We start from the raw sequence: 23,710 nt of genomic DNA, 5'->3' as shown, positions 1-23,710 counted from the left end.
TCATTTCCCGTTTCCTCTCACAACTTGAATTTCACCACGTTACTTATTATTTTCGAATATTTATTGAGCTTTTATTGTACTACTATTGTTTTTTCTTGTTGTTGTATTATTATTAATACAACAGAGTAGTATAACTAACAGTTTTGTAATGTAGCAACGTTTCCTTTTATTCTACTACATTTCCTAAATAAATTGTGTACTTTTAATCCACTACAATTTTGTGAAATTATAAAAATAAAATAAATAAATGAATAGACAAAATAAATATGACCTTATATTCTGTATATCTAACCCGGTAAGATATGGAACCCCAGGCCATATAAAGAGTCAGTGACTTGAATGAATGAAGGCTTTATTTCAAACATGTGAACAAATAGTAGTAGATTGAAAAGTGTCAGAATACATCAGGCAAATATTTAGATAAAAATTTAAAAAACAGAAAAAAAAATTAGACCAAATTTTATCTAAGTAAATCTGAATCCAATTAATATTTTTTTTAGCAATGGTGGGATGTCATAATGAATCACTTTTCTCTCTTCAGGTCGTACCGCTGTGAATGCCAGTCAGAGAGACACATCTTCTATGTAACAGACACACAACTTTGGGATTGTAGAAATGATATAATTCCTCCATAAATACACCATAAGCAAGTAAGTACCATGCTGCTTTATTATAAATATATTTGTTCAGAAAAATGGAAAGTTATATATGACAATACTAGAAGAAGAAGAAGACTAGAAATGATATACATATAATTTTTCTGAATTTTAAATAATGAACCATACATGAGCCAGCCATTTAAATCTAAATAAATAACAGTGTGTTGTGAATATTTGTTAATAAAATTCAATAAAATCTAGGGAACGTATTAACTGAATTCAGTGTAAACATCACACGTGACACTATGTGTTTTTGCGTCCACTGATAAACTCAAAATAAAGGGTTGTTGTCAGATTTCCATGGTTGGCCTGCAGCTGCTCTGAGACGTCCTCGTCCCCACAGACATGGAAGTTTGTGATTGGCTCTCATCACTGCAACACTAGTGCAGGAGTCAGGTTTACGGATGATCTCACACCAGTCTGGATAGTCCACAGGTTTAGATCCACTGCAGGGAAGATTGGGGTTAGATTATAGCTACATTATGTCGAGATAGTGTTTTTGAGTGTACCTGAGTCATGGAAAGAAACTCACTGATCACAACATCCCACTCCAAAAGGCTCCATGCAGACACACTGAAAACAGTCACTGGTTGTCCAGCTCTCTCCAATCCCATACATCTGCCCCATGTACACACAGCTCCCTGAAAATGAGGGGGAAAAAGTGTAAAGTGTAAACACAACACACGAAACAACACAAAAGATTTTATCTGACTTAAAGTTGAATTAGAAAAATGTACATTACATATTACAGGGTTTAAGGTTGCAGCTGGTCAAGCCTGTTTAACTACTTTCTGTTCTAAGTGGACACATCATAGACTTAATGCATTCCCTAGCCCTTACCCTTACCTTAACCATCACAACTATATGCCTAACACTAAACCAAACCTAAACACAATTCTAACCCTAACCCTAAAACCAAATCCTAACCCTCAAAAAGACATTTAAGCGGTGACAGAATGTGAGGATCAGACAAAATGTCCCCACTTTCCCAAATGTCCTCACTCTCTATGGTCTCTCTCTATGGGGGTCAAGCATACGGCCCATGGGCCAGAACCGGCCCACCAGAGGATCCAATCTAGCCCACAGGATGAATTTGTTGACATTTTCACATTATGATTGGATCTTAATCATAATCTGAAATACTATATTTCTCAATTTTAGATACATCTGTAAGTTGTAATGCACACGTATAAGTGCAATGTCAACAATATTATGCTTAAAAAAAGATACTGCATTAAATGTAAAAACAAAGGAAAAAATGTGGAGTTCCTGTATGGGGCCACACACACACACACACACACACGTACCTTTGGTGTTGAAGAAGCACTCCCCGCTGTTGTACACAGAACAACATGGGACACTGGCACTCAGGAACAAGAGTAAAGCCATGTGTACTTTTCCTGCTGCGTTTGCCATTTCTGAAATAAAAGAATCATGTAGGTAAAGAAAAGAAGCATGTTAAAAACAGACATCATAACTAGATGAGAGGAATACCACTTTGTGTCTTACCTACTATGCAGTTTTCCCGAAGTTGAATTAACACTTGATGTTCTTATGTTTTCTCCCGTAGGGTCTTTCCTTGTCTTTTCCTATTTGTCCACCTCTGATGCTCTCCGTCTCCTCTCCAGTGCCTGATGCACTTTCTCTCCCTGCTCTGAGGTATTTATACTGCACCAGCACATCTTTTCCCGCTGTGCTCATTTTTACTCTATTCGTTTCTATTTGTTAACCCCCTCCCTCTCATTAATTGCTATTCTGAGCATTGTGTTCGTCATTCCCTCTTGCGCTGCTCCTCAGAAATTGCCCATGAGTATACAGTGTGCACCCTTTCAGATAACATTTGTCTCAAAAGGTGCCATTTGATCCTATCACTAGATCCATACAAGCAGCCACTGCTCTTTGTCCTGCGCAGGAGCTACATGTGTGTACAAGTACAAACATAAACCTTTGACCCCTGCTCGTGATGCAGATGCATTTATACTCCTTTGATATTCAATGAAAATAATGCTCTATGTCTGGAGAGATTTCAGGCCCCTAAAATGTGTTAACTCAACATTACCATTACTAATATACTGGTAAAAAAGTAACACTGCAGTATTGCAATACATGGAGATCGTGTGGTAATTATTTGGGATATGGAAGAAGTATTAATGTAATACCTTCTTATTTCCAGCTTGGTAATAACAATATTAATCAATATTAATAATATGGTAATAAGGAGATAATATTACAGTAATAATGTGTTATTTCCAAAGGAATATCCATATAAATGATTGGTAATGAGAATTATTACTTCTAGCAGGGCAATTCCTTCAGAATTACATTACATTATTATAATGTTGATTCATCACACCTCACACCTCACGCCTCACACCTTTTCCATTTTTATTGCTTAGCTACTACCATATTGTTACTGTACTGTAATGTCAAATATTATATATATTATATAAAACATATTCTAATATACCCTCCTTTGGAGGATACGGTGGTAGAAGATGAATGGATGGATGGATATTCTAATATATTATATTAACATTTCCCCCAAAGAATATACAGCACGTTTTATTTAACTGGGTAAATGGGAGAATATTCCAGTTCAGTGTAAGGCCCTACCTGTAGTACCTCCCAGGCCCACCCGTAGGCCATGGCCCATACCTTTAGTATCTTTTCGGCTTCTCCCTCTCCAGGGGTCGCCACAGCAGAGGATCCTCATGTTTGATTTGGCAAACATTTTATGCCACATGCGCTTCCTTTAGCAAACCTTCCATTTACCCAGGCTTGGGACCAGCAGAACGATTACACTGGATGTGGCCTCCTCGTGGCTAGCATCAATTAACCCAATGTCCAATTAACCCAATCAATGTGGCTTGGGCACCTTGCTCAGAGGCAGCCCTGCCCTTCACCTGTCAGGATTCAAACCAAAAATCAAATCAAGTTCCTTCTCTGCTGCTCCATATTTCATTTATAACTTAGTTGCTTTATTTAATTTCATGTCATATTGTTGTTGTCACCGTGTGGATTTCATGATTTTGAATATGGTTTTACATGATTGTATAAATACTCTCTTAGTTTAACTTGAGCCCTGAGATGTGAATACTAGTAAGTACTGCACAGAGTCACACATTCAAACCCTTTGTGTTTGCATGTCTGCATGCATGTCCTAAGGGGTTTTCCTCTGGTGCTTTTCAGGAATATTCACATTTCAATAGATTCCTCCCTGTCCTGATTGTCCAGCTCTCAACTTGCCTCATTTTTTAAACTTGAGGCCGTTAAAAGGACGTTATATACCACAATTCTCCAGCCACTGGGATGTAACCTTGTATGCTTCCGTAGAAAACAAACTATCAATTAATCAAAATGGTTGTTTGAGGACTTCATTGACTGTGTCCAAAAGAATGTCCCTGTTATGTAAAATGTGTGCAATCAAAGTACAAAAATAGTAACTGACGCTTATAGCTCACTATGTCAGATGAATCAGGAATAATGTAGAAACAATAATGAAGCGCTGCAGATGACGTTAACAAGCCTTCAGGCTTCATTTGTGGTTGAAAATAATAATTACTAGTAGTTATTACTGCAGGAATGAGTTTGTCAGTTGTAAAATCCACCCTCGCAACCAATGGCATAGTAGCAGAAAATGTCAATCTCGTAAATATGAGTGCATTTCCCCCATTTTAGCTTCACTCCATTGGCCACCCATACATTTTAGGATTCATTAAGTCTTTAATGACCTTCCCCGCCCTACCTCTCTGAGCTGCTACACCTCACACACCCTCCCGCTAACTCAGGTCAGCTGATCAGCTGCTCCTAACTGTACCAAAGACACTCATAGCTCATAGGGGACCATGGATTCACTGCAAACAGTGCAATTATCTGCCATTGCACATTAGACAGGCCTCTTTTCTGCCTGATTTTAAATCTCACCTCTTTTCATTGGCCTTTGGCACTGTTTAAGTTGTTGATGTTATTTCCATTTCATTTTATTTTATTGGATCTGTTTTTATTGTGGTTTTTATCCATGTTTTTATGTCTTTATCCATGTTTTTTGTGATTTAATCTTATCTTATCGCCTCGTGTAAGCTTCTATGCTTTCTATATATTGTGTCTTTTATTTATTATTCTGTACAGGACTTTGGCCCACTGTGGTGGTTTAAAGTGCTTTAAAAATAAATTTGGATTGGATTAGAGTTGCACATTCCCTGCTGTGATGAGACTGACAGTTATATGTTGGATGCCTGCTGTCATAAACCTGTTTGGTGTCCATAACTGTGTCTGTTTGCTCTTGGAGCAGGATCTAGATGTGTGCAGATCCCAATGTTGTTTTAATTAGATTGTATCGTTATACTGTGTGTGTGTGTGTGTTTGTGTGTGTGTGAGCGAGAGAGAGACAGGGCATAAAAAGTCATTGTATCAGTGAAACTTTCACAGTATTTTTTTATTCAGGACAGAGAAGGACATTTTTATTGAATTGAATTGCATTCACTTAAACAAACATAATAGTAATCAAGCACTATCACATGAGCTAGACTTTCCCACACACATTAACTGAAGAAATACAGCTACTGCAGTGTTAGTCTATCAAGATACATTTTCAGCAAAATGTACTTTACATTATTTTTTCATTTACCCAGACATCTGCCATGTGTAGGTTGTAACAGGTCAGGCGAGAGGGTGAGAAGTGAGTGCCAGACTCTGTAGGAATATGTCTGATATTTAGTTGACATGATCAAGAACAAGAACAACCGAATATCAAACATATCACACAGCCTCTAGCATATCAACGCCATATCGGACCTGAAAAGCCTGGTAGATAAGAGAGTTAAAGCAGAGAACAAATATGATGTCTGAAACACTACAGTAACAAAAGAACCTGAGTAACCTGTTCAACACCTAAAAGTCAAGTAAAGGGCCTGCAGGATGGGAGTTATTAACACAGGTAATCAGAACTCTTGTAGCTATAGTCAGATAGTTACAAGTAAAAAAAGACCAAAGATTTGAACAAACACTTTTCTCCAACATCACATGCACATGAATATAGGCTCCACTTACCAGTTCTCCTCTTCTGTACATGGCACGATGGCGTCCTTGTGTCCTGCTGGCACCACAGTTGCTGAACAAAAAGTTTGAGTAAAACATGGGATTTACGACAAACATGTGAGCCGCTATGATCTGTGTCTAATCCTCAGTGGGACAGCATTTATATATGTAACCCTGTGAGGTTTCTTTTTTTTTTTTTTTTTTTGGGGGGGGGGTCACCCACAAACACTCGCTGAGTAACACACACACACACACACACAGTGTTTCATGTAATTAGAGGAATATTGATCAGCTGTTGTGGCCTGCAGCCTTTCCTGCACACATTAGACTGATCAATAGATGAGATGTTCATCCTGCTGTGAGGGTGAGCTACCTCCCTCTCTCTTTCTCTCTTTCTCTCTTTCTCTCTCCCTCCCACCCACTCACACACACAGCACACACATTGCCGATGCAGAGTCAAATATTGCCTGTAGGGAGGGCAAACATGAACACACAATGGTCACTCCACTAAATAGCTTTTTCTTCTTCTTTTTTTTTACCCTGTTACTAATATTCATAAAAAATGTGCATACAACTGTATTCTCTATACACTACATACATTTTACAGCCAGGTAAACTATATACAGTATGTATATAGTATATACCATATACTGTATACAATATAGTGCTTAGCAAATGTATTAAACCACCACCCAGTGTAAGGTTTATGCCACAGCTGCTCTAAATTAACGGCATTGGTTTTTTTGGTTACAATTTTTTTTGCTTCTGTAGAAACTGTTTAACCAAAATGATATTGTTCATGCTTAAATATAATTATTATTGTCATCCATGGATTTTCAAATTGACTGTTTTACAAAAAACATAGTAGGACTAAGTTGTCAAATTACAGTGATTTACTTGCAATCCTGAACAGAACAATTAGTTTAAGTGGTTGAATATTATGCTTGATTCATTTCTGACTTCTCAGAGACGCTGCAGTGAGCCGTGAGCCGGTTCAAATTTGGGAATAAAAGCATGCATTTGGTTTGTTATTTGCTAAATAAATAAATAAAATAAAATATTTTTAGTTTTAAACAAGTGTTTGAAGGATTTCTAAATTAACTATGTTTCTTCATTCGTTATATTATCTGCCTGATGAGAGCTTATATATTTGGATAATGTATGTTCTGCTGTTTTTATGACTGTACATTTTGAATGCAGGGCTTTTATTGAATGACTGTCAAGGTGACCTCTGGCTTTCTGGATGACCTCTGCTTTTCAGAGTGACTGGTGACTATCACCCCATCTTTTGTGTGTTCAGCGGGGCTCCTGGGGGACTCGAACATGTGTTGACTTCCCATCATCTGCCATGTGTGATGGTTAATGAGATGAGGAACAAGGCACTTTCACCTGTGGGTCAGTCAGGACCTTTGGATTTAATGAGAAAGAAGCAGGTGTAGAACAGGGGATTCATTTTTTTTGTTAAAAACACATATCATGCATGGAAATCTAATATCCAACTGTGTGCCAGAAAAAACACAATCATGCCATATTTCCCTTTAGAGATGTCACAAAATCAGTTACAATCAACATCATATTTGTAATGCAAAGGTCCGTTGTTTTGAATCTGTACACACATGCACACGTGTGTACACACACACACACACATCAGATTACATGGACAACAGTCCTCATTTATGACATGAGTCTGACTGACTGTGCCCCCCCCCACCCTATCACCTCTGTATCCTTGTAACCTTGTGAGCCTACTGGGGCGGAATAATAGTCCTCTGATTGCCTAATCGTGAGCCTGCGGGGGATTATTTTAATCTCTCACAGATGGACAGCAGTGCCAGGCAAAGTGAGGGTACAGAACACATGGTAAAAACAATAAAAAAAATTACTTTTTTAAAAAAACTTTTAAAAATACGAGGTTTGTTTTCAGTTGACTCAATATTCAAGGATGAGAAAAACACTAAATACAACTCAAATCTTTGAGAATCAAGGTTCCAAAAAGTTCACTGTGGACATGTGATGAGATCTACCACCCAATTGCTTTCAAGGACAAAAATGACACGTCTGCATCTAATAACACTATAGTATTTATTCAAGAGAATATTGAGGAAAACATTCAAATAATCTCAATCTAATCATTATGTACAATGATGAACAATATAGTAGTAAGTCCAGAATTATGGCCACACATTTGTTTAAATTAGTATTATAACAGAAAGTAGTAGTATGTACTTACTTATGATATAAGTATCAGACATGAATTTGGAACTGTCTCCCATCTCTATCTGCTATTGACATCTACAATAGGAATATTAAAATGCTACCAACATAATAAAAATAAATGCAAAAATGATACAACCTTACAGAGCGATGACAAATGAACAGAATGTAATGTAATAAAATGCAGTACTTTTGCTGTATGAGCATTATCACCTGCAATATTTATTACATATGAAGTAATATTAATTCTGCTGGGTTAGTATAGGTTTAACTGTGATGAAACAACACACACAACCGGAGTACAGAGAACAGAGTCAAGTTTACAGGTACAAACAAAGGCTTTGAGTTATTTGATTGGTCAGTCTCTCTCTCTCTATCGCTGCCTCTCTCTCTCACACACACACACACATTAACCTTGCTATGTGTGACTAAGAAACAGAGAGGCAGAGGAGGATGATACCTTTTATTACAGATTATTGTCTTTTCAGCATTGGAAGTTGATGAATAATCTAACAGAGCACATGGCATTTCCGAAGAGCAACAACAAAAGAAACAAAGTTTGTTTCGTTTCCTGGTTTGGGTTTATATTGTTTTTATTGTCTCAAATGCATCATAATGTTGTATAAAAAACAAAAGGTATCTGCTGTTACAGATCAGAGAGAGGGAGGAGCAACATCCTGTAAAACGTGTTTATCTTTTATCTCTGTTTGTCTTACATTTACGTGCATTATTCATTACCCGCACAACCATGATAATGTTTAGTGGGTGAGGATTTTAAAAGCTTGATACTGTTTAATGCCACACCCTGAAAGAACAATGACCTGTGTGTCCATTCTATAGGAGTGTTACATGCAATAACACAACATCCGTCCTTTGAGGGTCTCATGGGGAGCTGGAGCAAACTGCAGCTGACAATGAGAGGCGGTGCTACACTCTGGACAGGTCTCTGGCCTGACCAAGGGTCAAGCTGATAGGCTTCATCAGCATTGTGTGAAGTCATTTGACGATGGTTTGAATGAAGTGTAAAGATTGCACACTACAGTTTTATTGCCATTGTCTCTCTGACTGATGTCAAAATGTTGATGAAAATCTATAAATCTATAAATTTGTATCTTCTTTGAAACAGAGCTTTTGTTCTCAAAAGCACTTCATGGTTAAACAAAGTTTTAAAAAACCCTCATCTCTTTAACTTTTATTAAGAATATTTAGTATAAACATAGAGCTGTCGCTTTTTAAGGTCTGGTTTTGAGGAGAACTCTAAGGTCAGTGCAGAGAGTAAACTTCTGTGTTCATTTCTTGCCAGTGAGGAGCCAATCAGAGCCTGGTGCAACCCTTAACCCAGTGGTTCCCAAACTTTTCATAGTCCTGTAACCTTCAGACATTTGACCTCCAACCATGTGCCCCCTATTCCTGCACACTTGGAAAAAACTTGTGTCTCTCTGTTTGTCTTTGCGTACCTACATCACTACGTGTACCCCTGGGGGTACAAGTACCCCAGTTTGGGAATCACTGCCTTAACCCTTTAGTGCTCAAGCGGCACAGATCTGTACCGCAGGTGCAACCTTGGTAAATTGGACAGTATAGACATCCTGGTGGTGTGTGTTTATAGGTCACATATTCAGGCTTTTAAAAATATGTGTTTTTTTCATCTTCTTATGTGTTGTTGAGTCAAAGTTATGATTAATTTGATATCATATTTTTAGTAGTGATAGAAATTTGCAATAATTGTGCAGTAAATAGACTGTTTTTCTTTTCTGTTCTTAAAAATGAGCCAAGTGAACTTTGAACTGTATATATATTTATAATATGTATATACATATTTCCAAATTTCACAAATTCAATCCGATTTTAAACATTTTGAGTACTTTTTGCTCCGTTGTGTTTATATAGTTGGTGAAAAATTTTATTTTTTCATCAGATTGATATAAGACACTCTATATTGCACATTCTTATAGCCTCTGTATATACTGTACATTTTAACTTAGTAATGGAAAAAAGCAGCTGAAATGCTCTGTGTTCTAAGGCTTAACATACAGGAGATATTGATGGAGCAGAGAGTGGATTATTCCAGAGAGAGCTTGTGTCTTCTTGACATGAATGAAACATTTTAGCAGCCATCAGACTGATGAATGCAGATGTCATCTTTAAAGACTGATCTTCAGACTTGTAGTAGCATCATGCCGTGTACACGTGTGTGTTGATGTTTCCTCTGGTCTCCTCAGCTGAGTATATTCAAATACATTCATTCATCCATCCTTCTCCTACCGCTTTATCCTCCACATGAGTGCTGGTGTCAATCTCAGCTGACATAGGCAGGGTACACCCTGGACAGGTCACTAGTCCATCACAGAGACAAACAACCATTCAGAGGAGAGACGGTGTTGAGGACTGAAGGACAGCTGTATGAAGCCGAATTATTAATGTTCACTGGGGGTGTGGCTCTTAAACAACCACTTGCACACCACTACAGTCAGTTTAGAGTGTCAGTTTTACACACACACACACACACACAGAACATGCAAAACACACACAGAGAACATGCAAACTCCATGCAAAAAGGCCCTAGTTCTGACTGGGCCGTGAACTTGGGTCTTCGTACAACAAGAGTTCAAACACATTCATCCAACGCAACTCACAGCAAACTCCAGGGCCAAATGTCCCCATTGTGGGTCCAATAAAGGATTATCTTCTTCACTGATCTTTTACCCTGTAATGATATAATGACACATTGCTCTGGCTCAGTGCCCACTATATCCTTGTGCTACACTCACAAGTCATTCATGTGAGCATAGTGTTGCTCTTTAGCCCAGAACAAATAGAGAAACATAAATACACATCTTAATTGTGCTTATACTGCAAATCCAATGACCTCAATGTAATCGGATTGGAAGTAAACGTTAAATTAACTGACATTTTTTTAATGTTTAATGTGCAGTATCTTTGTAACAAATACACGTTAGGGCATGAGTAAACAGTTCATCAACCACTGGAGTTGCCAATCCACCTATATCTACATTATGAAGTTTAAACCTGTATGTGTTAGTAGAACAACTGACACTGTAATTTAACTTCAGTTGTTGAATACAGAATTGATGGTAAGGGACATTGTGACTTGTTTTTATAACACCATATACCACAGTTGATGTATTGTAAGAAGAACAATGATAATCAATGAGAATTAGTGGAAAATGTTTTTATTCTACAAGACAGTGTAAACACACAAGCTCTCAGTTAATTTCTCTTATTTGTTTAAAATTCAAACTTCTTTTCTGAGAAGACAGACACTGAGGCTGTCGAGCACGTGGACAACCAGTCGACAGACAACACAAAGCCCAGGAAGACGGTAAGTTTGTGAAAACCTGCAGATCCACTCACATCACATTCCTCATTTGTATGGTGAGTTTCGACATTACTCACTTTGCCGTTTCTCAGGAATCCCTTTTCCTTTTCCAAAATGCAGCTTCATTTTTTTCTAACTTCTACATAACTAACAACCACAGTGAAAGGTAATATTGCATTGTCCCAGTAAAACGTCAGAGAGTATCTGGTTACTATGTAACCAAAGCTTTGTTTTTTTTACAGATTCAGTGTTGCAGAGGTGTAGTGTATTTCCTCATCTTTTCTTAGGGGCCTCCTCCTTTGGCTCCTCTGGCTTGGGGGCCTCTGCCTTTGGCTCCTCTGGCTTGGGGGCCTCCTGTTTAGGCTCCTCTGGGTTGGGGGCCTCTGCCTTTGGCTCCTCTGGCTTGGGGGCCTCCTGTTTAGGCTCCTCTGGCTTGGGGGCCTCTGCCTTGGGCTCCTTGGGCTCCTCTGCCTTGGGCTCCTCTGGCTTGGGGGCCTCCTGTTTAGGCTCCTCTGGCTTGGGGGCCTCCTGTTTAGGCTCCTCTGGCTTGGGGGCCTCCTCATTTTGCTTCATGTTACACCACTTGCTTTAAGAGACAGTTTAACAAGAAAAGATGTAGTTGATGCATAGAAATGATTATGGAAGTGTGACTGTGGACATTACACACACGCACGCACGCGCACACACACACACACACACACACGCACAGTAGTAGCATACCTTGCTGCTTCTTTTGATTCTTCCTTCACGTGGTCACACACTGGACTCCGTGCCTGTAGCTGCTGTTTCAGTGGCTCTTCCTCCGTGTTCCAATCAGCCACCTCCTTATCAAGCAACGCTGCATTGATCATATGACAGTAAAATTTGAGATTTTGGACAAAGACTCAACCGTGCAATCACCCACCACATAATGCAGTCACTTACCTTTTACGTCAGTGAATTCTGTCTCTGCAATCGCTAGGGCATCCAGTGCCTCTTTCTGGAAGTGGAAAAGAGAAGCTCAGCAACACATACCCGAGCTTATCAGTAAAATCTAACATCCCACAGCTGCTCACTTCTTTCCGCCTTCTAGGTCAGCCATTGAGATTAAATCGATCACACGACAATGTTTTTGGTACAAGTCACCTTCCTCATGTCACGTTTCTTCCCTTGTCTGGCTGCACAGCATGATTTCACTCCCCTTTCTGTAATACATCTTTAAAGGAGTATGTTGTATGTAATCACCTTGCAAATCCTGTTTGCACACATACTTTCTGAATTTAGCCTGACATACACGTTTAGGTTTAGGTATGGCATGTAGTTAGAATATGAGCTTGAAGAAGGAAGCCACCCCCATTAGGTAAATGCCAGGAAATGTCCTGAACACAATACAGTGGCAGTAGATCATATTACTACATTTAAACACCAAACAAAGTGGTTTATAAATCACGTTTGTAGGAAAATAGACGGGTGGTCTATTTTTGCTGTTTAATCTGATCTTCTAACCTGATCTTCTTGTACCATCTGCACTTAGTAGTTTGGTTAGGTAACGTCCAACAACACGCTACACACAAAAAACAACACAAACAAAGACAGAACTGGATTATAAAATTAAAATTAAAATTAAAATTAAAATTTGTTTTGTTTTGTTTTGTTTTTTGTTTTTGGATTTTCTCATATCACCGCATGTCTATATGCGCTGGTTCCTCTTACGTGCGTTTTGTTGAAGACTTTGCGCAGGTGACATACGTCTGCGAACTGAATCAAACCCAAGGTGTAATTTCCTTCCTACCTTGCTCGACTGACAGATCTCCAGATTGTCCTTCGTCTGCCGCTGCTTCATCTGGAGATTTTTCAGCTCTTCCTCCTGGGGATTGTACTGTTCCTTGGCTCGATTCAGCTGCTCCTGGATGACGGAGCTGTCCTTCTGGTACTCTTGGAGCACGTCGAACGTCACTCGCAGCTTAATGTCCTGGAACCTGAGGCGTCTCTCCTCTTTTTCCCGGTCCTTTAGACCTGATTTCATGTAGGCGAATAACGCAACACTGACGATTGTTGACACGGGTAACAACATATCCACTTTCATTTTGGATGGATGGCTGGGATTCTTCTCTCCAGGTGTCACAGCGCTACTTATCTGACTTCCACGCGGGACTGAGAGTCAGCAGCAGCAGCAGCAGCAGGTCGTCACGCGCAAGTCTCCCTGGTTACACTCCAGTGTGAGTCAATCGGAGATGGAGGACGTCTCACCTGCGCTCCTGTTCAAATCATTCATAGGCCTGAGCTGCGCAGCGTCTGCGCACGGACACGCCCCTGATTCTGGTACGGTCTCCAAAGTCAACCTGTCCCCAGGTGTCCCCTCCTGTCCCTACCTCTAACATTTAAACCAGCACTAATAATTACGGTTCGAGCATAAGGTGCATAGAACCCTATTGAAATGCAAAATGTTATTATTAGGGCTCGAGCACGCACACGATGGTACAAGACCTATTGTTAACTTATTCTAAGTATTCTTATTATTTTTCTCTCCACAGAATCTCTAATTTGACCCCCTCAACGTGCGTGAAAACTGACAAAAATTGGCGCAAGTCAGAACTGGCGAAACATTTGATAAAATATCCAAAATGGCTCAGTAGCGCCCGTCAGGTCAAATGCTTATGGAGTAGATGAAATTAAATTTCACGAAATTTGGTGGGAGCATTGTTTGGCCCCAGACAGCAAAAATCCCAGTGGGACCCTGACCTTGACGCAACAGGAAGTGGGGCCATTTTGGATTTGGAGTCCAACTTGGCTTTTTGCAAGTTTTTAAAAAATGCATCAAATTGTAGTAGACCCATCCAAGCTCAAAAGACGTTTTTGAGGCCTTTCCCAAATGATGAATGTTGCACATTTCACAGTTCATTGAACGTTACAGTATTGGAGAGAAATGCAAGGTGTTTACTTCTTTCTTTCTTGAAATAAAAATGACTGGAATGGCAAGAAAATGTTTTTTTGATTTCTAAAAAAAGACAGCATAATTTCTGTATCTATCTTCTAAAAAATAAACGAAGTAGACCTAAAAGGTGCTGTGATAATAGAGTAGAAATGATAAAGCACACTGATACCCCACATTGTGAAATCATTTCACATCTGGCACTACTCATCTATGGAGGACCAAAAGGGACACAATTAAATAAATAAATACACCATTAAATCATTCATTAAATGTGTCATTAAATAATTAAATGTGTCATTAAATACATTTAACTAAAGACACATTTCATTATTTAATGACATATTTCATTATTTCATGACACATTTAATGAATGATTTAATGGTGTATTTATTTATTTAATTTTGTCCCATTTGGTCCTCCATACTCATCTGGCACTTCTGTCCATTAAACACAAGGGGTTTTTACCTTTTGAAACGTTAAACTCGTCCATTGTCTAATGGTGAAGTGTGTTCCAGCCTACATTCATTCAGCTGGTGTATGTCAGTGTCACCTGTGACTGTGGTGCTGTGTGTGTGCGTGTGTGTGCTGAGTAATCCGTAGAAATCAGTAATCAGGAAACAGACAGAAAATCAAACATTAACATGGTTTTAGTTCACATTAGTGAACAAATGCGTTATCTGTTGACTCAATCTTACAGTGAGGCAGCTTCAGATACAGCTCAGTTTATCATGTTGAGTCTATCATGGCAATATGGTTAGGATGTAAATACATACAAGGTGTTTTTGCAGGTGCGTGAATGAGAGAGAGAGAGAGCGAGAGAGAGCACACAGGTGCACGAACACGCCCAGCTTGTTGAGCAGGTAGAACAGGTAACAAACAGGACTCTCAGTCGCGCTGAGTGGAGGAAGTGGAGGAAGTGGAGGAGAGGCGCGCGGAGAGGAGACACGGAATGACCCACAGGTGATCGTCACCAGCTGATCCAGTCTGTCCCTGTTTCGTCCAACATGAAGCTGGCGGGTGTTGTCGTCGGCCTGAGCGTGGCTGTCATGGTCGTCATGATCTACCAGGCCCTGCGACAGGAGATGGCCCTGCGCCAAATGAAAACCCGTATGCTGCAAAACACGGTGGAGGTGAAGAGGAAAGAGGAGGCCATCGCTCTGTCCAAGAAGAGAATCGAGGAGAACAAGTCGTCGCTGTGGAACGCCAACCAAAAGATTGACGAGCTCAGGAAGAAGAAGGTCGACACTGACAAGGCAACAAATGAGCTCGAGCAAAGTCTGCAGACGTGTAACACGGAGAAGGTAAAGGCACTCCTTTTCCTTAACTATAAATGCCACAGTTCACACCTGTATCACAACTTTAACCTAAAAAACAGAGCCTAAAAAATGAGCTTCTGCCTCATTAGGACCAGGCCTTGTCCAGTTAGGCCTCTGAAGGTCAGTGTTTATACCAGAATAAATTCTCAAGATGAAATGAATCTTTATATTCCAGTACTCCAGTACTCTACACACACAGGTGTGTGCTTGCCTCTGATAACTCTGTACATACTAAACATACACTGATAACTAATATGTGTGTGTGTGTGTGTGTATGTGTGTATGTATATGTCTTTCTCTCTCTCTCTATATATATATCTATATCTATCTATCTATCTATCTATCTATCTATCTATCTATATATATATATATATATATATATATATATTGAATAATTTGACCTGTCCCCATCTAGGCAAATGCTGAGAAGAAGAAGACAGAAGTGACAGAATCCATTAGTAAAGTCAAAGGTAAGGGAAGCCCTTTTGTCTGTTGGTAGCAGCTCTTGGCAGATACTTGATTGAAAGTGTGTCTTTTTCTTTTTTAATATTGACCAATCCAAAACTGATCCAGATGAGAATAAGACAAATTATCAAATGTCTCCATGTGTCCTGAGGGCTGTTTAACACAAGTAATGCATTGGAACTGCTGTGATTCTTTTGCCCTTTCACTATATACACACACATGCCTCTTGCAGAATGCAGTTGTATCAGTTCAAAGAGAAACCCGTAAAACTAGATGTGACTACATTTCAGTTGCTGAGCTGTGGAGTTTGTCCTTGATCTCAGCAAAAGCAACATAAGCACATGACATTTTTGCATTTTACACAGGCCAAATCTGCATTTAGTTTTTATTTCATGCTGTTTTCAAATATTTGCAAACTCCCCCGAGTAACATTTGCTTCTCTCTGTTATGCATGGCTGTTCCTTCAGCTGATCATGAAGAGGCTAAAAAGAAGTCCCAGGAGGAAATTCAGGGCTTGAAAAAACAGATAATGGATAGAGATACAGCTCTTTGTGTCTTTGTGAATGACAGCGAAGAAGGACGGTAAGCACCTACTTCCATTCTTGTAATTGAGAGTGTGTACCACATAAGAAACAGGTGACCCTCTTGTCCAGCATGTTGCTAATGTAATTAACTTTTTCCTCTTGATTTTTGCAGGAAGCTGTGTGGAAATGTTGAAGCTCCAAAATAAAGTCGGCTCAAAAACAGACACTGACTGTGAACCTGTTTTTAAAAGATTTCCTGGTATAGAAGAACACATTTTGGAAGATCGGTTTGATAATCTTGGAAAAAGGTTTTAATATACAAAAAGATTTTACATGCCAAAATTACAATGTGGTAGTGGGGAAATACTTTTTTTTTTATATCATTCAATGTGATGTGTGTTGGTCTACAAGATCATATTTTGTCTCTTTGTCACACTAATTTAAAGGTTGCATATAAATAGGATCCACTCATTCAACTGATTAAACAACATTGTGTAGCACTTGAGCTGTATGTTTACCATGTCACCTGATAAGACCTGACTAGTAGCAACTAGAGAATTAAATGATTTTTAGTTCAATCTCTGGTGTATTTATTAACAATATGCTTCATGGAAATATCAAAGCTCAAATGTCATGAGGCACGAGGAAAAGGGTGACCTGACTGGAACATTCAGTCAGAATAAATGGTTCCTGACATGCAGATAAACATAAGCCTGTATCTGATTTAATATACAATAAAATCTCATCTGACTGAAGCTTTCTGGTGTTTACTTCTGACTTGAAGTATGTCTGTCTGTTTGTGTGTCTGTCTGTATGCAGGGCCTTAGGTTACCATCAGTAAACCGAACCAGGATACCAGTGTGCAAACATGTAACATAGACTTGAATGACCTGTTTCTCTGTCTACTGCTTGTGTCCATGTGGCAGTATGTCTTATATTTCTTTGTCTGTGCATGTGTCTCCCAACATCTCATTCATGGAAGTCTTTTTAATGGGGAAAATGTCTTTATGAATTGGGACAATCAAGCTTAAAATAAGGCCATAACATCTAACAGAGCATTTGACAGGGATTTTGGGAGCATGACAAAAACAGGCTATACCATTTTAACTGGAAGTGATACAACCAATATATACAGCACAATGCAGGAAATTGCCATCAGATTAATAAATAATAGGGTATAGAGACCACACAAACTCTTCTTAAAAATACAAGCTTTTAAATTTCAGTATTTGATTCCATCATAAAGTGATGGAAACTAAAGTTAAACATGCATTGTGTCAGAAAAAATGTGAAAAATGTGTGTTTCAATCCCGGGGATTAAATTATGGAACAGTCTAGAGTCAGCAACAGTTTTGCAGTGCAAGTTGATCTCAAGTGGGCCGGAACAGTTAAATAATGGCATAATAATCTATAAACAACAAGGAGTGCACATTTTCCCCCTTGTTTTACATTCAATGAAGTATCTTTTTTACAAAACATGAACAACCTGCAATTTCTAAAGATATATTTCAATTCAACTTCAACAATATTATGTAGTTACACATGTGTACAGATCACAGTGGATCTACAAAGGCACTGAGTCAGTTTTTTATCTGCCAATTGTCTGACCCGGTAGGTGGCAGTACAGCACAATTGCTTAAAAAACCGCCATAAAACCTCAAAGAAGAAGAAAAAGGGCCTCAGCCAATCACAAGACGAGTTGCGTGGCACGTGATCTGAAGCCGGAAGTTGACAGTACATGAAGCTACAGTTGACCGGCTACTGGTCTGGATGACGGATGAAAGGTTATAATATATATACACCAGACTTTAAATATCATTGTCGCAGCTAACTAGCAGCTTCTAGACTATATATCGATACATGAAGGTGCCCTGTAAGTAATGACACATACACGTCAGTAAACGTCAGTACAGAGCTGCTATCATTGAAGCAGAGCACACATGGCTGTGTGTTTGTTACTGAAGGCTTTCCACAGGCTCACAGCTCTGCAGTCAGCAGTCAGGAGGACTCGGCTCTGTCATCCGCCTGCCTGTGTTTTATCCAGGGCCATGGTGGTGAGTATGCACGCTACTGGATAGAGCAGGGAATTGTGGCTGTTTGAAGGGGGGGGGGGGCGTTTAAAAGACTGGCTCGTTCTTATATTTAATGATATATAATATATGATATATATATTTTAGAAGCCATTCATCCATCTTCTACCGCAATAGGTTGTAATTATAAGTTAACATTTGATCAGAGTGATTCAAAGTTACACATCCCTCCCAAGTTATTCTGAAATGATAATAATACATATTTTAAACATTCCATTAGGTGGCGCCATATTCCCACGCTTTGACAGTGAGATCACTCTTTTGGCTTTTCCCTCACCTAAATAACTTATTATTTTCTCGATTAATCGATTAATCGTTTGGTCCATAAAATGTCAGAAAATCTTAAAAAATGTTGATTGTGTTTGTCAAACCTGGAAATGACGATGTTCTCAAACGTCTTGTTTTGTCTACAAACCAAAATGATTAACTTTTAATGATTTCTTTGTTATCCAGAGTAAAGAAATTATATACTTTGAAAATATTCACATATAAGAAGCTTAAAAGATCGTAAATCTTGCTTTAACCATGAAAGGAGCTTCAAACCGATTAATCGATTATCAAAATAGTTGTCGATTAATTTAGTAATTGATTAATAATCGATTCATCAATTAATTGTTTCAGCTCTAGTTACTACAATTAAACATCAATGCAAATATAAATAACAATACTAAAACTGTGTCCACTCAAGAACACAAAAAACACACTATATATATATATATATGTATATACAGTGTGTTTTTAATAAGAATAATAAATAAGCAATGTGGCAGGCAGGGTTTTGTTGAAATAGAAGATGTCACTTGGGCAGCGTGGACAATTTGCATATATAAAAAAAAAAGGTTACACAAATGAACAGTTTGCAACTGCGGCTCAGTTCTCATCTTTCATTTAAAAGAGCCTTACAACAGATTCGACTCATTTGTGAACGTCACAGCTCTAGAACTGGACTTTTTGCTGATATATCAAGAGTGCTTGGGCCGATAACTGATACCGATATTTAGTCTATTCTGTAGTGAAATTAACATAATATATGTTTCAGCAGTAGCAGATGTCGATATTAGGTCTATTCATTGTGCAAAATCAATCAGCATCGAAGAAACAATAGCTGTAGGGGGCGCTAGCATAGAGGTCAAGGAGGTAACAGCTATTTCCACCTACTAATTTAGTCATTAGTCATATGCACAGATCTTTTGGCGTGTTTGTGATATCTGTATGTTCGGCTGTTACTTTGAGCCACATTTTTATGTGAGCTTCTATCTAATAAAGCACATCTAATAGAATCAAATAGACATTTTAACCTTCATTATTAATGTTTAGGCTTAATCTCACCATATTTATAGACGATTATCTTGTTTCTTACACTTGTAGGTCTGCATCTAATGATTATTCTCTTGATGAATTTAGTAATTTATTTGGTCCATAAAATGAGAGACAATGTTGAAAAATGTACATGGGTGATATCCAAAACCGTTAAATAATGATATTCTCAAATGTTTTGTTTTGTGCACAAACTAAAATTATTAAGTTTTAATTATTTAGTTATATGGAGAAAAGGAAGCAGAAAATATTATATTCACAGTTAAGATGCTGGAAAATCAGAGAACCTTTAGTCATTTATTGTTGCAGCTCTTAATGTTAATATGAACAAGCCAAAGAAATTCAGTTAATACAGCAGATATAATTTAATAATCATTTAAATCATTTTAACTGTATTTTAGTAAAATATTGAGATATTACTTGTAAGCACGCTTAGATAAACAAATGTGGTTTTAGTTCCCATGTAAGTTGATTAATTAATCAAATTTCTTATGAAAGAATGAATTTTTGACTGTTTCATTTTAATTGATTAATATTTAAGAGCAGGGATGTGATGATATGTGGTTTTATTGTGACGTGTATAAAACCACATGGTGACATGGTTACATGGTGACAAGAATGTCTGACGTTATCAAGTCAGACATGTGACTGACTTGATAACGCTACAACACTAGAGCCTTTATCTTTCCTGTCATTCTAGAGTCTTGTGAGTTATCATGATTAAAATTCTCAAAACCTTTTCTTAAAATTTTTTATCCATAGTAGTTTTTGTAACGGTTCTTTATTTGACATCTTTGACATCGACAAAAAGGGCACCCCATCATATTTATTAAATGAAAATAAAAGGTTACAATGGCAAATATTGCACTTACCCACATATTAATTTATTTCAATAACCATACGCTCATGCAGTTGTTACAAAACCGCAGTTTTTGCAAATACATTTTTTACACACTTTTTATTGAACCATGATGCTGTGGGCCACAAAAAAAAGATACATTGAGATAAAGAAACAAATACCAAATGTCTATTACTCCCTCCAGTAAATATACAACATCATAGTTCTTCCATCACTGATGGATTTATTGTGGTTACACTTTTGTCACTTTGTGCATCTCAATCCAACTATCAAAACATTGAACAAAATCGATGAGCACATAATCACGTCATGAGATAAACGAAAGAAAAACAAAATGCACAACAACAAACGTTCAAAATAATATACTGTAACTGGAGAGGGAATAAGCCAACAGGACCAAAAATATTACTGCATAACGAGCAGTATAAGATTCTTACAAAAGTTAAGCTAACTTATTCTCTCTTGCTGCTGCTTGATTGGGCATCATCTTAAACCCAATTAGAAAACACACTCCCATATTCACAATCACAGAAGCAAATGTAATGAATTAAATAAATAACACTAAAATTAACACATACGTTTTTGTGTTACACAAACAAACACAAACATAATTTATGACAGCTGTGTCTTTCAAAAGAGCCTGTTTCCTGGTCGAAGGACAAAAAGGACAGGTCCTCGAGCTCCACTTGGGGTCTATCTGTGTGTTGTCCATGTTTCCTGTCAGACTAGGAACTAACTGTCATGCATTTCCTGTTGGGTAGGCACTGCCGTCAGTCCTGTTCCCTAAGCGCCGCGACGTCAGTCTGCCTAATTCCTCTTGGGGCTCAGAAATGCTGCGGCTGTATGAACATTACAATGGCCAGTGTGAGGTGGAGACGCAAGGAGGACAGAAACAAAGAGGTCTTTGGAGGAGACTGCCCAGTTATAATCGCTCACTCAAGTATGCAACAGGTAAAAGTGCAGACTCAGTGATGAACATATGATGGTTTTGCAGTTGGGAGGATTTTGATGCTGTATTGGATTTTGAACACATTTACTCTGCACTAAAAATATTACATTTTTAAATTTACACATTGAGTGTTAACCTGTTTGTCTTTCCATCAGGTGGAGCATATCTTAGTAAGATAATCCAGTCTAAAGCTCGTTTTTTTACCCGCCACATTAGAGACCCAGGGGCAGGATTTGAGTATGTCCTGTTTTCTAACAAGGAGGAGAAAAAGTGTGTGTGTATTTTCCAGGCTGGACACCTTCTGGAGGGGTTTCCAGGGTGAGATAACTATGTTTATGTTGTACATGATTGTGCTTGTTATTTCTGTATATTAATCAAGCAGTTTTGATTCTATTTTATTCAAAAACTACACAGCAATTACACATTTAGAATTTTGGATTTGTGGTCTAAAAAATATTGAGTGTGTGTTTTGTGTGTTTCCAGGCATGTCCACGGGGGGGCGATAGCCACCATGATAGATACTGTGACAGGAGTTCACGCCTCTCTAATTGCTGTGCCTGTTATGACTGCCAACCTCAACATCAACTACCGCAGGTACAAGAAGAATATACTTTAGGTTTATCGAAAAAAAACTACATCAGATTAATGTGCTGAGTTCTGGAGATAGTGATACAACAGAAAGTAGAGCATTCACACAAACTCACCTTCACACTCATCGGCTGACTTGCCCTAATAAACAACTGTTTTGTGCTCAGTCCCATCCTGCTTGGAAGCACAGTTTTGATCGAATCCTCTCTGGATACGAAGGAAGGCAGGAAAATACATACTTCCTGTAAAGTGACCAGCTCTGACGGCTCCAAACTGCACACAGAAGCAACAGGTAAAACGCTTTACACACGCGTGACTCGTCTGAGGAGACATTTCAGTTCACCGGTCTGCTTTTTCCACCTGCTGAATCGTACCTATCTTGATATTTTTTGTTTTGTGTTCTGCAGCATTGTTCCTGTCAATCAGTATCGGCCACCTATTAAAGTGACAATGACACAAACTCACCCTTCTAACAGCAGCCCGAGGCCTGCCAGCAGCTGAGTTGTGAGTCGTGAGTGTGAGTGTGTGACTGAAACAATGTGTGGAGAGCAGTGGCCATTCAGATTATTTTATTGTAATCACATACTAGATTACAAACTATTTAATGAACTACCTGTAGTTTCTACTAACATAGCTAATATATGTTACCGAAGCAAATATAAACAGTATTTTATTACAACTTGAAACGTTACTTGTGACATCATCATCATCATCATGTATTGTGCAGTAATATTTTGTTTATTTAAATAAAACTCGACCTAAAGACATTGCATAAATAATGTGTGTTTATTTACTGTATATGTCAACAAATTAAATAGTTTGTCGCTCAATATAAACATTGCATGAGTATTATGTAATTTATTTTTTTTTTTAAGTAAAAAAGTATTATGGAACCTACTTTCCACTTTTATTGATATTTAAGCAGGTGAATAAACTTTAATGGTGTATACGTACGTGGGAAACTGTACAAACAAAGGTTCACACCTCACCTAAAAGTGGAAAAACTTTCACCACTTCACTATTGGATGTAAGGTAATAATGTGAGGTAATAATCAAATATTGTAAATATACTGCTGGATTCTATCAAACTGTAAATCTAATGCTGTAAATAATTGCTGTAAATAATGTGACAGATGTTACAGTTGTGTATGTTTTGTTTACTGGCAGTGGGCTGTTGCTAAGTAAACTATTATTATGAGTAAACTATTGGTTACCAAAAAAAAAAGAAGCTGCCTGCAATTAACTATATTTAACTTGACTTCTCAGTAGTTTGGTCTGAAGTGTGGTTTTAGTGTAAGGGATTGTTAGTGTAGAAGCCTGAGGGTCTTTTGGGGGCCCCTCACACTTTCACCTCAAAGAAGACGGATGCAGGTCAAATGAGACAAATGAACAGCAGCAGCCCCCACACCTACCCACATCTCCCCACACCACCCTTCCC

The 23,710-nt window shown here is 38.3% G+C and overlaps 4 protein-coding genes across 6 annotated transcripts; 2 read left to right on the top strand and 2 right to left on the bottom strand.

Moving 5' to 3' along the window:
* Positions 1 to 357: 357 nt before the first annotated feature.
* msmp2 (microseminoprotein, prostate associated 2) lies at positions 358 to 2,299 on the bottom strand. Of its 2 annotated transcripts, none has more exons than XM_058648400.1 (4): positions 2,169 to 2,299; positions 1,967 to 2,077; positions 1,192 to 1,300; positions 358 to 1,105 (listed from the first exon to the last, which is right to left on the bottom strand). In XM_058648400.1, the coding sequence occupies exons 2-4, from the start codon at positions 2,073 to 2,075 to the stop codon at positions 931 to 933; spliced, it is 393 nt and encodes a 130-aa protein (XP_058504383.1). In that variant the 5' UTR covers positions 2,076 to 2,077; positions 2,169 to 2,299; the 3' UTR covers positions 358 to 930. The 2 variants fall into 2 exon arrangements, with proteins under 2 accessions (XP_058504383.1, XP_058504384.1); XM_058648401.1 differs by having other exon boundaries at positions 2,173 to 2,299.
* Positions 2,300 to 11,088: 8,789 nt separating this feature from the next.
* Positions 11,089 to 13,482, bottom strand: zgc:174935 (uncharacterized protein LOC796019 homolog). The gene is made up of 4 exons (XM_058647884.1): positions 13,022 to 13,482; positions 12,175 to 12,229; positions 11,971 to 12,088; positions 11,089 to 11,836 (listed from the first exon to the last, which is right to left on the bottom strand). The coding sequence occupies exons 1-4, from the start codon at positions 13,313 to 13,315 to the stop codon at positions 11,524 to 11,526; spliced, it is 780 nt and encodes a 259-aa protein (XP_058503867.1). The 5' UTR covers positions 13,316 to 13,482; the 3' UTR covers positions 11,089 to 11,523.
* Positions 13,483 to 15,027: 1,545 nt separating this feature from the next.
* si:dkey-87o1.2 (uncharacterized protein LOC796684 homolog) lies at positions 15,028 to 17,224 on the top strand. The gene is made up of 4 exons (XM_058647927.1): positions 15,028 to 15,465; positions 15,896 to 15,950; positions 16,413 to 16,527; positions 16,642 to 17,224. The coding sequence occupies exons 1-4, from the start codon at positions 15,169 to 15,171 to the stop codon at positions 16,673 to 16,675; spliced, it is 501 nt and encodes a 166-aa protein (XP_058503910.1). The 5' UTR covers positions 15,028 to 15,168; the 3' UTR covers positions 16,676 to 17,224.
* A 977-nt stretch (positions 17,225 to 18,201) lies between these two features.
* On the top strand, positions 18,202 to 23,039 carry them4 (thioesterase superfamily member 4). Of its 2 annotated transcripts, XM_058648061.1 has the most exons (7): positions 18,202 to 18,342; positions 18,434 to 18,523; positions 21,497 to 21,686; positions 21,840 to 22,002; positions 22,168 to 22,278; positions 22,440 to 22,564; positions 22,680 to 23,039. In XM_058648061.1, the coding sequence occupies exons 2-7, from the start codon at positions 18,518 to 18,520 to the stop codon at positions 22,718 to 22,720; spliced, it is 636 nt and encodes a 211-aa protein (XP_058504044.1). In that variant the 5' UTR covers positions 18,202 to 18,342; positions 18,434 to 18,517; the 3' UTR covers positions 22,721 to 23,039. The 2 variants fall into 2 exon arrangements, with proteins under 2 accessions (XP_058504044.1, XP_058504043.1); XM_058648060.1 differs by having other exon boundaries at positions 18,202 to 18,523.
* The last annotated feature ends 671 nt before the right edge of the window (positions 23,040 to 23,710 follow it).

This window comes from Solea solea, chromosome 13 (genome assembly GCF_958295425.1).
Source record: "Solea solea chromosome 13, fSolSol10.1, whole genome shotgun sequence".
NCBI classification, from domain to species: domain Eukaryota; kingdom Metazoa; phylum Chordata; class Actinopteri; order Pleuronectiformes; family Soleidae; genus Solea; species Solea solea.
The sequence above is the reverse complement of the archived record's forward strand: the minus strand, read 5'-3'. Positions and strand labels throughout refer to the sequence as shown.